Genomic DNA, 15,656 nt, shown 5'->3' with positions numbered 1-15,656 from the left:
GCATTCAGCCACAGAATCAAACCAGACTTCTGATGTCCATTTGAGCACAGCCAGCAGGAAGGCTGGAAGAGTCGTGCAGATAGATAGGACATCCACTGCACTAAGCTTCAACCTAGAAGTTTCTCTTTTCCCCACAACAGAGAAATGCAGCCCTTTTACTTGCAGTGTCTGACACATAACAAAGTCTGCCATTTCACAGCAGCTGGAAACTGGCTCAAGCTTTCCATTAGCTTCCAGCATCTAATGGCTGTAATTTAAACCACTTTGCCTTGACACAGCTTGAGACCAGAAGGGGAAATTTTCTAAAGAAGATCCTAGTAGGTAGGGGCTGTTCTTTCCCTGAAGCCAATCACGCTAGGAAACAGGTGCTGCTAACAGCCTAAAGAAAGCAGTATCTTTAAGGAATGAGCAATTTGGACTTGCTGTCCTTCAGCCCAACTTCTATATGCACAGCACAAACATTAATAGCAAGGCAGGAAGTGTGCTAGTGTTACAGTCTTGGAACAGCTTTGGTCTTCACCTGCTGCAAAGTGGCAGCCAAAACCCTGGGAGGCCACAGCTCAGACCTGTCTAGATACTGCAGTAGAGTTCTGCAAATGTAATACCAACAAACTTGAATGGAGTGGAAAAACTCCCCCTCCCCCCGGCAATACACATGCAAAGGGAGGCCAAAAGCCACTTTCATAGAGTGACTGTTAATACACACCACAATAGAAAATAATTTTACTGGCAAAGCAAGTAGTGGAGCACAGGTTATTTACACCATCCAAGGTTATTACTATTAAGAAAACATTGGCTGGATGGCGTAAAGTCTCTGTCCAGCTCTGTCACAATAAGCAGTCAAACCAGCTGTAAACGAGACCATCAAGAATGCTTAAATGCAACCCAAATTCCCTCCCACCAAACCAACCTCCTGCCTCTTGCAATGCCATAGCGCTAGTTATTCATTTATCCATAAAGTCCTACAATCAGCAAGAAATTAATTTCCATCACAGAAAACTACTATTAAATCCAAACTTAAATCCAATGTAGAGCACGCAAGATAATTTGGAGGGCAACACATCAGCTGAAATATGTCTCTGTAAGCTATGTTCCTGTTTAATGAGGTATCATGCTGGCAAAGTCACAGCCTTTCTGAGTGACAGAGAAAGAGTCTGGGACAATCCTAGATAACTTAGATACAAACCAAGTTAAGGACAAGCAGCTCCCAAACCCAAGCGAGAAAAATCAGCTGGCTGAGGAGCCATGAGAAGATGAAACATCACATCTTGTAAGTCACTTGTTCCAACTACCCAGGGGCCAGGGTAGGCAAAAGCTGTTCCTATCTCACAGCTATTAGTGATCAATGGACACATCTACACAAGATGCCTTAATATGCGGTGGGCTGTTGTACTGCATGTTAGTGCATCATGACAAAACCCTGCTAATGTGCTAGCACGCAGTAGAATGAGTCTAGTGTGCATTAAGCATCACAAGAAAAGTTTGCCTTTGCTACTGCACAGTAGTGCAGCTACTTCACCTTTATCTAGTACCTCATATTAGAGGTACTAAACTTAATGCGCAGTAGTAAAGGCATATTAATGTGTACACATGCTCAATGAGAAACATGTTTGACGACTCTAGTACAAAAAACACGTTCTCACAACATGATGACATCTTGCTGTACTTGTTCTGAAAACGTTTCACTTTTCAGGCCCATCACCAGAATTGGCACAGCCAGAAAACAGAACCCACGTCTGCGCACTTCCTATTTTCTGGGCCAGTAAGCTTGTGTAGCCCAAGACAGTGTTCATTTTAGGAAAACAGTGGCATTGTGCCATGCACCCAAGATTAACTTCACCAGTTGCAAGTGTTGTTTTGTTTGTACTTTTGGGAAGAACTACAACGTCTTTTCCACAAATCATTGGTTTATTAGAAAGTTTCTTTTCCCTCATTTTACAGCATATATATATCTTATGTGACAAAGTTAAATACAGTCCATTTATGTCTATTAAGTAAATGATAGGTTAAGTATTTTTAGCACTATTCTGGAAGTCAACCCCCCTCCCCCCCGACTGCAGTGTGAAGGGTGCCAGAAAACGCATACTGAGTCTAGAAGCTAATGAAGTTCAGCATTGAAACATTAATACTGTATTCTGTTAAATATTTACATTAATTTAAAAAATTGAGTCCCTTTATCTGACCATGAGATTTCAGTGCTATTTGTTCAAAATGCAAGTTTACTCTCTTTAACTAGTGAGGAAGCTCAGGGATTTAAATCATTTGACTTTTGTACCCCAGATTTCTCAGTTCAGCACTCTGGGGAGAGTGGGGAGGAAATGGAAGAATGGGAATGCTAACTGCTGCTGAAGCAATGTGCAAACTCTATTGTCGTCTCCTAGCACTGCCTGCCCTGCTCAGGGTCTGACAGCACAGAGAATGAATCTGCCACTGGTTTGAACCTAGGTGATAAAGACTGATACAAAAGGCTGTTACCAACTCTGATAGGAAAATAGGACTCCCTGGACAAAATGTATCTGAAAGCTGCATTAAAGTAGGGAGATTCTGAACTTTAAATCCTCCAAATAAAGTGGGACTGAATCTCCTGATTTAGTGTTGATGCAATCGGAACACCTAATGCTTTAGGGACAACTTCCATGGCTAATGATAACCAAAAGTGAAGAGACTGATGCAAAAATGAATGAAGAAATCTATTAAAAAGATCAGACAGGAGTTGTCAAATGAGTGACCAATCAGAGCACTTTTACCTAGGAAAAAAGGCAATTCTTTAGAGGTAAAGGTTCCTTTATCATTTAAACAGAATAGTGGAACTGTCTGAAACAGCTGAGGCAGTGGTTAAAACCCCAGAAAAAACATGGGTATTTTATGCTCTATAGGACTTAACCCAGTTTCCTGACACTTCTGAATCTGCCTCCAGTGTCAATTCCTATGAAGCTGGCTGCTTAGCTAAAGACCAGAAGCATGCAACAGGCCTATGTTGTTGGTTCCATTTGTATAGCATTTTACAAATCCTTCAGTCATCACTTTTCAATGTGATGCAATTCATTAGCTGTTAGAGTCACCGGTGTCTTCAATGCACCTTATTTATTCCAATTCTCACATTTTTCTTCTGCAAAATGCTAAATGAAGATTTTTTTTTTTTACATTTTATAGTACATAAAAACTTCAAAAATACATGAGCTTGATAAAATATACATGCTTAGTCATTTTGCATCTAGCTGAAACTATAAAGTTTAACCTTTACAAGTGTCTTATTTCAACTACAGCAAACATATTTACACAAAAGCCACCAGAACAAGTACCACTAAAAGAACTGGCTGTAAAAAATATTATTGCAGTATACTACAAATGTAACCTTTTTATGAGCTACAAAAAGCAGCATTTATGTTTACAGAGTTCAGTGCAATTCTTTACATTTAAAAAAAATCCTATAAATTAATAAGGAAACCATCAATATTACAGAGGAAAGAATACACTTTACACATTCTGGTTACTCTCTCCAGATTGTTATTGGGTTCCAGTCCTCTGTATTGCTTCTATTCATAAAGGGCTTTTACTTTTTGTTCTCATTCAAATGCTTCTTTTACAGTATTTCAGGACACAGGAGGATGAACGATCTCCCTCAGCAGACTGACCAAATCCTCGCCCGAAATCACAAACTAGCAATCTGAGCACGCCTCTCTGTTCCATAACAGACAAAAGGTGTCAACGTGCAGTCCTCACATAAGAGAAGAATGTTAATGTAGGATGGAGAAGAGTAAAAAGCTTTGAACCTTTTTAGCTCTTTTGTTCAGTGAAGCTTTAAAATTAAACCCTATTTCCACCTTCACTGCTTGCGTAAGGTACTTGGATAGGTGATGGCAGGTACCAAGTGCCTGCAAACCAGTCACTGCCCCAGGCCAACCAAGAGTGTCAGTACCCTTCCATCAAATCCCCATGGCAGGATGCTCAGATGTCAGCTACCAAATATTTTACACATGCTGCATCACTGATTACAACCAGGATTCAATCATGTATGCTGTTTTAATTAGATGACCTCGTTACAAGGATTAGAGACAGCCAGCCAGAGTATGAAACACTGTTTGTAATTTACAGAAGGGCAGAAAAAGATTATTTAATATTGGGGGGAGGAAAGAGGGGGGAAGCCTTTCAAAGCGCATGTCTGTCTGAATTTGAGATGATTCCTCTAGGATACAGTGGTGCTACATAAAGGGAGGAGTTGGGAACATGAGAAAGTCCCTGATAATAAACAAATGCACACAACACTCACAGGATTTAACTGCTGCACCACTCAGATGGTCTGCAAGCCACATCCCACTTCTTTGGCTGTTATGAGTGAAAGGAAATTCTCAGATCTCACCTGCCAGCCGGATCATTTTCAGCCTCTTTCCAAGACACATGTTTTCGCCTTTCTCTGAGGTCACTTCCCTTTTCCTTCATGTGCCATGACTAGGTGGATGCTGTAAGTCCTGACCTGAGAAAATGGGGTGCAACAATGGATGAAGATGCAATGCTGTGGCAGCTGCTGCAGCAGCAGGTCGAGGGGCAAGAAGTGTTGGATAAAGAGCCGCATGTGGCACAGGATGAAAGGTGAAGGGACCTGGGTGTATAGCTGATGCAGGAATGATATGGATGGGGTGGCTGGCTAAAAATGTAGCAGGGTGCCCTGGAATAATAGAGTGGGTCAAATGGGACAATGAAATGGGAGTTAAGTGTGGTTGGGGTATGTGATGAACCTGAGCAAGAGGCTGAGGATGAGGATGTGGGTGAATCCCTATAGCTGCAGCAGCGGCAGCAGCATGGTGCTGCAGAATGGCATGCTGCACAGTGGTGATTGATGTTGCAGACGCAGCTGCTGGCTGCTGAATGTGTATAGGTTGTAGAGCAGGTGCAGCTGGTGCCAGCGCTGCAGAAGCAGGGAAGGCTTTGACCTGCTTTGCTAGAAGCTGCTGCTGAATGTGCTGTTGAGCTGCTTGCTGAAGCTTACTGTACTTCTCCATTTCTTCGGGTGTGAAAGTGATTGGCTGGCTCTCAAGTGGTGCAAGAGAGGAATCTTCTGCTCCTTCTGGATCTCCTTCAATACTTGGTTCCCCACTTTGAGGTACATAACTAGGAAAGTGTTCAACATCTGGAACTAAAGGCATGATGCTAGTTTCTACAGGGACAGGCTGGTTCCCACCATCCATAGGTTCTAAAGCTTCACTATCATTTGGATCAGACAGAAAGTTGTGTGGCATTACCAGATCTCCTGAATTATAACATTCAGGAAGTGCCTGTGCTTCAAGAGAAACTGGTGGCATTTCTGAAGCAGGCTCTTCATGCTTCTGCTCTTCTAGAGGTTTGTCTTGCATTACTATCACCACCTCTTCCAGCAGAGGCTGACCTGCCAACTGAGTTTCCCCACTTCCTGGGGAAGCCTCCTCAGGTTCTGACAGCTCCTGCTCCTCACCCCTTTCTATCCCAGACTCTTCGTATCTTTTTGTATTTGGTTTTCGGACTGTAGGTAGCTTCCCAATTAAAGGGAGAACAGGTTTGTTACCTAATGAAGGAGGAAGCTTAGGGCCAAAGTATCCCTGCGGAGGATCTTTAAGTTTTATCCCAAGCTTGTTTGCCCCAGCTAGCATTTCATCAGTAGTACAGGGCTTCTTTTCAACCTTCCTAGACTGAATCTTTTCAAGCAGAAGTTTTGCTGTGACAGAGTTTTTCTCCTCTGGACTGCAATCAATTTCAGAAGCTTTTCCTAGACTAGAAGTGCTGCTGTTCTGAGAAAGCAAGCCAGATGTCTTTGCTTCATCTCCTTTGCTCTCTTCTTTTTTCAAAGACCCTTCACTTCGGCCAGCTCTGAAATAGTGAGGGGACTGCGAGCGGTAGATCTTAGATCTGATGAAGTCTCTTCGCCCTGACCTCCTCTCTTCAGGGCTCTCATGGCCACGAGATCCTTTTCTTGAAAGAGACCTCTGTGAATGGCTTCTTGTGCTGCGGCTGCGATCCCGACTGTAGCTACGACTCCGTTTCCAACTGCGGCCAGTCACGCTTCGACTTCTTCTCTTGCTTCGACTGCGACTGCAACTGCTGCTCCGTGTTCTGCCCCGACTTCTTGTCCTTGACCTCCCCCTAATATGGGTATGACTCCTGCTTCGACTTCTAGACCTGCTTCTGCTAAGGCTGTAGTCATCCTCTGAAGAAGAATACTTGTGCCTTTTTGATCTGCGATTTGGGCTGTTGTAGTCAGAATCATCGTCGGAATGAGACCTCTTGGAATGACATCTTGATCTATCACTGTAATCACTATAGCTGTCAGCAGAATAACTTCTCCTGCGACTGTATCTACTGTGGTCTGAAGAAGCAGAGGCATCAGAACTCGTTGAGTATGACCTTCTAGATGACCTTCGAGAAGAATGCCTTCGCCCTGACCTGGAACGGCTTCTGGAGTGGTCACTACCAGAGTCATAGTCATCACTGTATTGCGACAGAGATTTCTGTCGGAAGTGCTTCCGACGAGAACCTTCATCACTGTCGTAGTCTCCACTACTTTGTCGGCTTCTGTGGCTGGACCTACTAACAGAAGGAGCAGAACAGCGCCTCCTTGACACGGAAGACAACTGTTGCAGGTCAGCCTTATGTTTTTTGCTGCTGTGCTCTTGGGAAGAGTTGCCACTGTCATCTTTTTTGCTACTGCTTCCCTCTTCAGCAGAGAGAGACTTTCTCTGAGTGTCCTGAAAACAGTGCTTTTTCTTCTGGAAATGGCTACAGTCTTCAGGCACTTCAGTTTTCAGCACTGTCTCAGATTCAGTGGAAAGAGATGATTTGCTTTTTTTGTGTTTGTGTTTTTTCCGTTTCTTGGGTTTCTCATCTCCCATGTCAATTTTTCGACTTTTGTCTTCAGCTTCTTCCTTGTGTTTACGTTTGTGCTTGCTGGATTTTTTGTGTTTCTTTTTCTTTTTATGTTTATGGGATTTCCCAGACTTGTCTTTTTTATTGGTTAAATTTTTGCTACTGTCACCAGCTCCTTCCAGTTTGCTGGCACTTGCCAAGTTGGAGTCATGCTTGTTCTGGGTATTGCAAGTAGACACTGATTTAGTTTCTATTTTTACAACTGAGCTATTACCTGTGCAGCCTGTCTCCTTGCCTTTGAATATGTCACTGGATTCTGTGGACAGTACACTTTCCTTAGAAAGACCAACAGGGTCCTTAGATTTTTCTGTTCCTTTAGCTTTAGCATCTTTGTTGCGGGACAACTTGAAATCAAAATACAAGGGATTACAACTGTATGAAACTGATGGCTCTGCCTTGGTAAATATCAGAAGTTCTGAAGGCCACTGGAGAGTAGTACTTTCATCTTTACTCAAAACTGGGAAAAAAGGTCCTGTTGGATGTTTTGGTCCATCACTCACTACTTTACCACTTGGGACAGGCTGAGTGGCTTTAGTAGCATCTGGTTCTGGTGGATCATTTTCTGTAGAACGTTTGCTTTCGACAACACTTGGATTTTCTGGAGTTTCTTTTGTTTCCATTTTGCCTTTCTGGTCTGTAAGTTCAACAGTACTTGGTTCCTTCTGCTGCACAGTGCTCTCAGCTGATTTTTCTGCATGCTTGCCAGCCTTGGGTTTTGGAGAATTACCCTTTTTAGTGTCGTGTATGGTTTTTTTGTTCACATTTTCTGCTTCCATTTGTTCTGTGGATTTCATGAAAAGTAAGAACTGAAAGTTAGGTTTTACTTTACAATGAGCTGGTGGAATATAATGATAATATTCTGGCTCTATTGGTGCCGGTCCATCTTCTCGTCTCATCTTTTTTAATTTAGATAGTGTAGTGGCTAAAGACCCACCACTGTCTTTTTCATGCGAGTCATCTTCATCAGGTTTGCCATCTGGACTATTTGTGTTTTCATTCTCACCAGCCTTCTGCAGAGCTCCCTGATCAGAGGCTCTATCATCAGATTTTGTTCCATCTGTAGGACTAGATTCATCCACATGGTCTTTGAAAACAGATGCTATAGACTCAAGTTTTACTGGAGCCTTCTTGGCAAACGAGAACGAAACTCCTATTTTTTGCAGTGGTGTTCCTGAATTATTCTTAAGGCCAAAACTGATTGCCTGTGTTGTCTGGATGGGCAACTGTCCAGGCATAAGGGTACTGCTGACCTGTCCAATGTTAAGGATACCTCTGTCCATTATCATTTCTGTGGCCTGACTAGAAGTTGTTTGGATGGAAGAACTGCTGTTAGCTGCTGATTCATTCTCATCATCACCACCACCTTCTTCATCTACAGCCACAGTGGTTGTTTTGAACATGGGCCCACTTCCAGGAGCACTATGGAATTTTTTAAGAGGGAAAAGGCTGATTAGACAGACTGGCATAATGTTGTTCAAAACATGTTTCATACCCACTTCCAGCGTCCCCATAATTAATACTGTAAGTAGATACAAAATAAATTTTAAAAATGCTTTCATATCCTTCTCAAAGTAGTACTTTCCCAATACTGTCAAATGTCTTGCATTATTTAGTACTATATTAGGAGCTCTGGGGTAGAGTTAGTATGAAAGATTAATATAAATACCTTACCCAATCAACTTGTACAACTAATTTACTCATCTGAAGATTAAGGAAAAAGACTGAACAAAGGTGAAAAGCTGCATCACTTAATGCTAGGTTCAGGGGTATGTATAAGTGAGAAGTAACAGTGTTTTTGTTACATTTATATCTCATATAAAATTTGGTTACACTCATTCTCGGCATAGTCACAGATCTCCATACTCACCATTCAGACTGTCTTCTCTGTTCAGCCAATTCATGTAGACGCCGAAGGGCCTTCTCCTGCTTTTTCTCATCTTTACGTGATCTTGAAGAGACATTGCGAGCAAACTCCCTTTGCTTGAGATCCTTCAACCTCTGAGGTAAGAGACAATAAGAATGGGTCAGATAAAAACGACAATTAAATCAGCTCATTAAAGCCTCTCTCTCTGTTGTTGCATAGGCAAGTGTGTCATCACCCTAGCCTAGCACCAACCAGTAAAAATTTATTGAGTTAGGAGGGAGCGACAGTATCTTAGCTCAACAAACCAAATGGAAAAAGACTGCCATCCTCCTAGTAGCTACATGAAAAGACAACTGTTGATCACTTCTGGCTACTACTTCAAGTCTGTATCTGAATTTCCAACCAGTGTTTATTCACTTTCTTTAGCATATACAATAAAGCTGATTTCAAAGCAACAAGCAACTTCTGGAAGGAAAGAAAATGACCGTTTACTCTGCAGCTCTTGCAGGGTGCAAATGTACTTGACAAACAGCGCATGACAGAAGTCTTAATAGCATGGGCCAAAGAACAGAAAGGGATTAGCTAGTGCAGAAAAATTACCCAGGTACTATTATTTTGAAAAAGCAATGTACAAATTACATTGGGGAGGCACCAAAACTGAACACCTTATGAAAGCCATTCTGTTAAATCATACAAAACAGAGCATTCCTTTCCATAATTAACAGTAACTCATTTTCCTGTTTGCAGTGTTAGGACAGTCTCTGGAGGGACTGCTAATTTTCAACAGAATAAAGTATGACCTTGACAGTTTTAGTATGTCTACTGGAAAGATGCTAAATTCTACAGAACTTTGTATTTTCAAGTTTGGGGTCAGATGGGAAATAGAATCAAGTAATTTTCATAATGAAGGATGAGATAAAGATCCCCTGGAGAATTTGGACATTGCTTCCCATTAGTTCTAATATGCACTGGGCACCTGAATTCCTTGGACTGCTTTGAAAGTTCCCAGTCTTCAAACTCTAGGAAAAAATGGGATTGTTTACATGGATCAGCATAGATAAATTCACCTTAAGAGTGCTGCCCTGATTAGCAGGGAAAACCTCATATGATAGCCAAGATTAATTATTAAAAGGCACTAGTAACTGTGGATGCCTTCATTTTTCTCCTGACTAGCCTGAAAAAGAGCCTGATCTTTTAGAAAATTCTAGTCACCTACTCTCTGAAAAAAAAAAAAAAGTCAGACCCCTTTAAAGATGTCTCAAACTGATAGTTTAGGTATAACTTGGGTTATCAAATTCTTGCTCTTTCCTGGAACAAAACTGTGGGTAAATATTGATATCTGGATCTAAAAATTTAACCAAAAGGATCATGTTTGAGGAATTAATTTGGCCCAATGTAAAGTGAACATTGCTTTGTGAAAGAGAAAAGATTTGACAAGACAGGGGAGCTCTTTTACCTAGTAATTATTAAACGTGGTTGAGGTATACCAAAATCAGAGGGAAGGATACACACACACAAAAAAAAAATAGTTACAGCTACAGACACTAGTAGAAAGAAACTCACTCTTGTGATCTGGACTCCAAAATTAGAAGGATTTGCTTTCAATACATCAGCTGAAAATGTCACATCACAAAGAAAAAAAGAAAGTAAAAATATAACAAGAATGGAAGAGAGAAAAAAATAAAAGCAAGCATTACTACATAAGCTCTCTCAGTGCATCTGCAAGCTATTAAATGGAATAAGCAGCTGATCCATCAAAGCTAAGAGGCTCAGTTTCAGGGTGTTTTGGGTAGGAGGAAACCACACGCACATGATCCCACCTGGAATAACAGAGCTACTTTCACCAGGACAAATGAAAGGACTTAGAGCTTTGTTTTGTTTTTTGATGCATGTTAAGTGTTGAATAGTAAATTTCTAGAGGAAATAAAAAAGGCTAAGCAATGGTATCAGCTTTTCCATGCTGATTTAAACTGCATATCTAATACCCTCTAGGAATTTAAAAGTCACCAACAGCTGGCAAAACAATTTAAAGTAGCATTTGATGCCAAGTTCCTAGATGTTTAATCCACTGGGGGGGGGGGGGAAAGAGACCCAGATATTTACAACAAAAATGAACTACAATTTTCTAAGTGGAGGCTGAACTCCCGAACACCCACCCCTGAATTCCAAAGGCAGTTTTAAACTTCTTTCTTGGAAACAAAACAGGTTCACTAGTCAGTCAAGGTGCAGTGGCTTAGAATAATCTGGTTTCCTTTGCTACTTCCAGTTTAGCCACAATGAAAAATGCTTTCTTAAACCCTGACCCATCAGCCTTTTGACACCACTTCTGATATTACTGCGCACTGCAGAATATGTAAAGTGAGGCAATAATTACCTGAGTTGGGCTTTCTCCTGTTGGTTAGTTAAATAGCTGTCACTAAACACTGTTTTCTAACAATGAACAATGCCCTAAAAACGTATCTCCCAATTTAATGGAAAAAATCTTTCCATAAATTTTAAGTAACGCTCTATCACTGCAACTTATTCCAAACTATCAATGTAAGAACTACTACTGGGTGCATCTACACATGCATTAATGCACCTTTGATACTAAGCATTAAGTTTAGTACCTCTAATATGAGATACTGCACAGAAGCAAAGGCACACAGTCTTTTTGCGACACTGTGCAGTAGACTAATTCTACTGCACATCAGCATGGCTTTTGTCATGATGTGCTAATGTCCAGTAGAATTAGTCTACTGTGCATTATGTGTCTCTCATACACACACCCGCTGTTGACTATTCTTATTTGGTGAGAAATCCTACATATTGGGGCAAAGGGACATTACTTACAACACATTCTTAATCACTATGACGTGTAAATAGAACCTTAAAAGGATATGTGGCATACTTCCTTTAACACTAACATAACCCTCACATTAACCTCCGAAGTAATTCTGCATCTCTATAAACACTCCCTTTTACCCTTATCAGCAGAAGCATGGATGGATGCAACATTTAAACTCTTCCACAAAGGCACCACACCATCACTCTTTGGGACTATAACAAAGGCAAAGTAAAATCAGGAATATTTGGTTTGGTATTGCTGGCTGCATTAATATAACCATGAATAAATAAAAGATTTTTTTTCCCCAAGGAAAAGTAATTTGACAGTGACCACCTCACAGGAAGCCTGGCTGAACTGTTAAAAAGTTGCACATAAGTAGTCTTGCAAAAGAAAATACTATAGGAACAAGATCCAGAAGTCCTTATTTACAGAAAGCTTGAGAGCTCAGAATAACTAATGGAGAATTTTGTACAGATGCTAACATCCTACTATGAAAAGAACATATTCCATTCCTTTTGCAGTTCAGACCTGAGTTAAGTAGCACATGAAAATGGTAGAATGGATGACCAACCTATGGAATTATAGTACTAATAAACCAAATATGCAAGATTAGGATCTCCAAAAAGGTAAAAGGCCTAAATCAACAGGAATCCATGAAGACAGCATACCAGCTTGGCTCATTTCAACAGGGGTGTAGGTTGTAGCAGTGTTGGTCTAAAGACAAAGGCAGACAAGGTTCTTTGTGTGAATTGATTTAATAAAAGATATCAGATTCACCCAGATAACCCTGTCTAGCTCATTTTAAGACACTCTAGGCATCAGCTGCTACAGAAAGATATTTAAATGTCTGTATTATGCTGAAAAGTTGCATCTAAAATTTCTGTAGAATGAATGTTACCCCAAAAACCAAAGAGCATTATTCTATCATTTTATTAACCAAACTGAAGGAATGCTTAGATCAACAGGCAAGTTTTACAAAACTACACAGACTGCCCAATTAAGGAACTCAGATTGCTCGGCCTTGAAATTAATCTGCCAAAATTTATGCACTTCACCCAAATAAGCATAAAGCACTTGGACTGTTGAGGAGAGCATACCATACTCAAATGCTTTATCTCACTAGGTTGGTATTGGCATTGTCCATAGTCAATCTCATCTTGGATGTACAGGAACATTTTAGATCTTAATCTGATGCCAATAGAAGTCAGAAGCAAAACTCCCAAATATTTCAATAGGCCAAGATGAGATCCTCACAGAAAAAGTTTCCTAGAGCTATTATAGTAATTACAGAGACTGACGTTTGTTAAAGGATTGTCTTGTGATTTTGTGCAAGTACAGGGGTACAGTGGATACAAGAACCTGGCATTCAAAGCAACCTGCAATCCTTATAAATATGTTTACAGACTTCAAACCAGCTAAAACAGACTGTATGCCTTCAAAGTTAAAATTTATCCTACAAACTAGCCTATGAAGATCTCACTGTTCCAGATGTGCAAAGGGGTGGGGGAGAAAAGGGGAACGGAAAAAAAAAAATCACCAGCCAGTGGTGTATTTTTAAAGAAGAGCCAATAAAAACAGAGGTCTGATCCACTAAATAACCAAGATATCCCAGGCTGAAGTCCTGTTTACACTATTTTATCTGGTAGTTATTTCATTAGAAACCAAAGAGTTGAATCACAACAATGTGCTGAGTCTGCTGAGAACCTGTGCTTAACGTGTGTTTGAAGGAGAAGCTGAACAGTGAGCCAAAGTAGTTTCACGCGACTCAGGTCCCTGAAGATGTTGATGAGATCACGTCTGAGCGAGAGAGCTAGTTTCTAGATACGAAATACAAGCAATTAGAGAGAAAGACAGAACTGAAATCTAAAGTGACCTTTTAAAAAATATGCCTAAATGAATTCGTCAACTCATCTTCTGTTGATGAGCTGGTGCAATTTCAATAATCAAACCCCATTCAGGTAATACTAAATGCCAGTAGAAGAAATGGACATGTCATCAATCTATTGTACAGAAGAAAAAAGAGGCTTTTCAATTGTACTGCTCTAGAACAGGAAGTCTGATTCCTTCACAGCAAGTTGCGTCTTCAGAAGGGAGGGCCAGATAACACTTATGTAGGAGGCACTGAAGCCTGTAGATTCACTTAAAATAGAAAGCATTTCATGTAATAGCGTGGTCCCACGAAAGTGCCACTCCTCCCAAGCTATTGTTTTCAAATCTCTCTGCCAACTGCTATTAAATAAAATTATAATGTACTTTTTATTAGCTGACTGCTGATACCAGTTTCCTGAACTTTTTTTTTTACATGTATCCTCATTAGTTCACGCCCATGAGCTTGTGTAATGCAGCACAATCTTGTCTGAGTGCCATTCTTTGTCCTTGTATTTAGATAGCTGCATGTCATTCCATACAAAAGATTATCTCACTGTACTTATTTTATTCTCATTATCAGGTTTCTTCCTGTGTGCACCTGAAGTATGGACTTCAACACTGGTAGCATGAAATAAGAGTTTGGCTTCATCTTCAACTCTCCCTTGATATCTCACTCCATGGTTTCCATTTGTGAAAGTTACCCCCTTTCATTAAAGAAGGTACACATTAGCACAGAATAAAATCCAGGCACAGACCACATTTGTTGTTCAGTCATATTTCTGCAGCACTGGGGGCTTCCACAGTGCCAAAAAACTTCCCCATTTTATAGTCAGCATAAATCCAGAGACACAGGGGAAAAAGTATCTCTGCACTGAACTCATGTAAGGTTAGCTTTTTAAAAAGAAAAAGAAAATCAAACATCCTGATATTTTGCTCCTTTCCAAGTCAGTATTTTCATTCTAAGAGCAAACTTTCAAGCCTTGTCCACCAGTGCTGCCAAAGTACCTACTTTAAAACATGAAGCATCTGCAAGATGCTCACTGCATAAAATCTTCTGTATTGAGACCTGCATGAAGGCAGGTACAATCTGAAGAACACAAATGCACTTTTTTCCCCTCCAATATCAAGATCCATGCATGATTTATTTCAGGTTATTGAAATTATCACGGGAGTCACTGCCAACGTAAGCACAAGAAAACTGCGCAAACACCTGAATGCATACTCTCCCAGCAATAGAAATGAAGAACAAAATACTGGCTAATGGAAACAAAGAACAAGATATCAGCTCAAAGAAAGACTTCCACAGCACTTCACTTTAAATTCTTTTAACTTGAAAAAGAAAAAAGACAAAAAAGAATATGCAAGACCAAAGCGCATGGGGAACATCGCTGATTCAAATTAAAACAAAGAAAACAATGTTTGAATAAATATTTATATTTTCAAAATGCTATGAGTATATAAAAGGAAAAAAAGGGGAGACTACATCAAAAACCATTTCATACGCATCTTCAGATTCTTTTAGTAGTTTGCATCAAGTCCTCATGTTAATTCAAATATGTACTATATATATTCCTAGGTTAACAAATTTGCTTAGCAAAAGACACAGTAATTGTTTTTTCCTGTCAGAAAGCAGGCTAGAGATGAAAAAACCAAATAGTGGGTAAAACTATGAAAGATAAGGAAACCAGTTTCACCCTGTTAAAGAATTCTTAAAAGCTCTTGGAGGAAGTCAGTAAGAGGAAGGTTTAAAGAGATATTAAGTTCAAGAGTTTTCGAAAGCTGAAGCAATACTCATACACAGTTCAGACGACAGAGAATCCCAGTCCAACTTTGATGGTTTTCAGTACTGAATAACTTAATGGACTAAGACTCTGCGAAGGCAAACTTCATTCATTTTTCTTTCTAAATATAAAACTAACTTATACCATAAGCTAGGAAGTTGTGTACCATCTCAATAACCCAAATAAGAAAGGCTTAACTCAAAGGCATCTGACGTAATACCATAAAGAAAGGTACACATTTTTCAATCCTACAAAATGAGACCTTCAATGAGCTTCCTACATACCAGCACATTTGGGTTAAAAGAGATGAACTGTAATTCCTCTCCTGTATTTAAGTTGATATTAGCTTGCCATCCACATCTTCCTGTGTATTTATATTTTTTACACACACACACACACACACACACACACACACACACAC

At 40.2% G+C, this 15,656-nt stretch overlaps 1 protein-coding gene across 4 annotated transcripts in view; it reads right to left on the bottom strand.

Moving 5' to 3' along the window:
• Nucleotides 1–1,889: 1,889 nt before the first annotated feature.
• The window catches only part of GPATCH8 (G-patch domain containing 8), a 71,172-nt gene continuing 57,405 nt past the window's right edge, over nt 1,890–15,656 (bottom strand). For 3 of the 4 annotated variants that reach the window (XM_019553876.1, XM_019553880.1, XM_019553878.1), the window contains 3 exons: nt 10,322–10,371; nt 8,762–8,892; nt 1,890–8,313 (listed from right to left, as the gene is read on the bottom strand). In XM_019553876.1, the coding sequence (XP_019409421.1) occupies nt 4,437–8,313; nt 8,762–8,892; nt 10,322–10,371 (4,058 nt within the window). In that variant the 3' untranslated portion in view covers nt 1,890–4,436. The remainder of the gene's footprint in view (nt 8,314–8,761; nt 8,893–10,321; nt 10,372–15,656) is intronic. The other variant, XM_019553877.1, reaches the window with a different exon arrangement.

This window comes from Crocodylus porosus, unplaced genomic scaffold (genome assembly GCF_001723895.1).
Source record: "Crocodylus porosus isolate Cpor-Errol unplaced genomic scaffold, CroPor_comp1, whole genome shotgun sequence".
Classification (NCBI taxonomy): domain Eukaryota; kingdom Metazoa; phylum Chordata; order Crocodylia; family Crocodylidae; genus Crocodylus; species Crocodylus porosus.
This window is presented reverse-complemented; position numbering and strand designations above follow the sequence as displayed.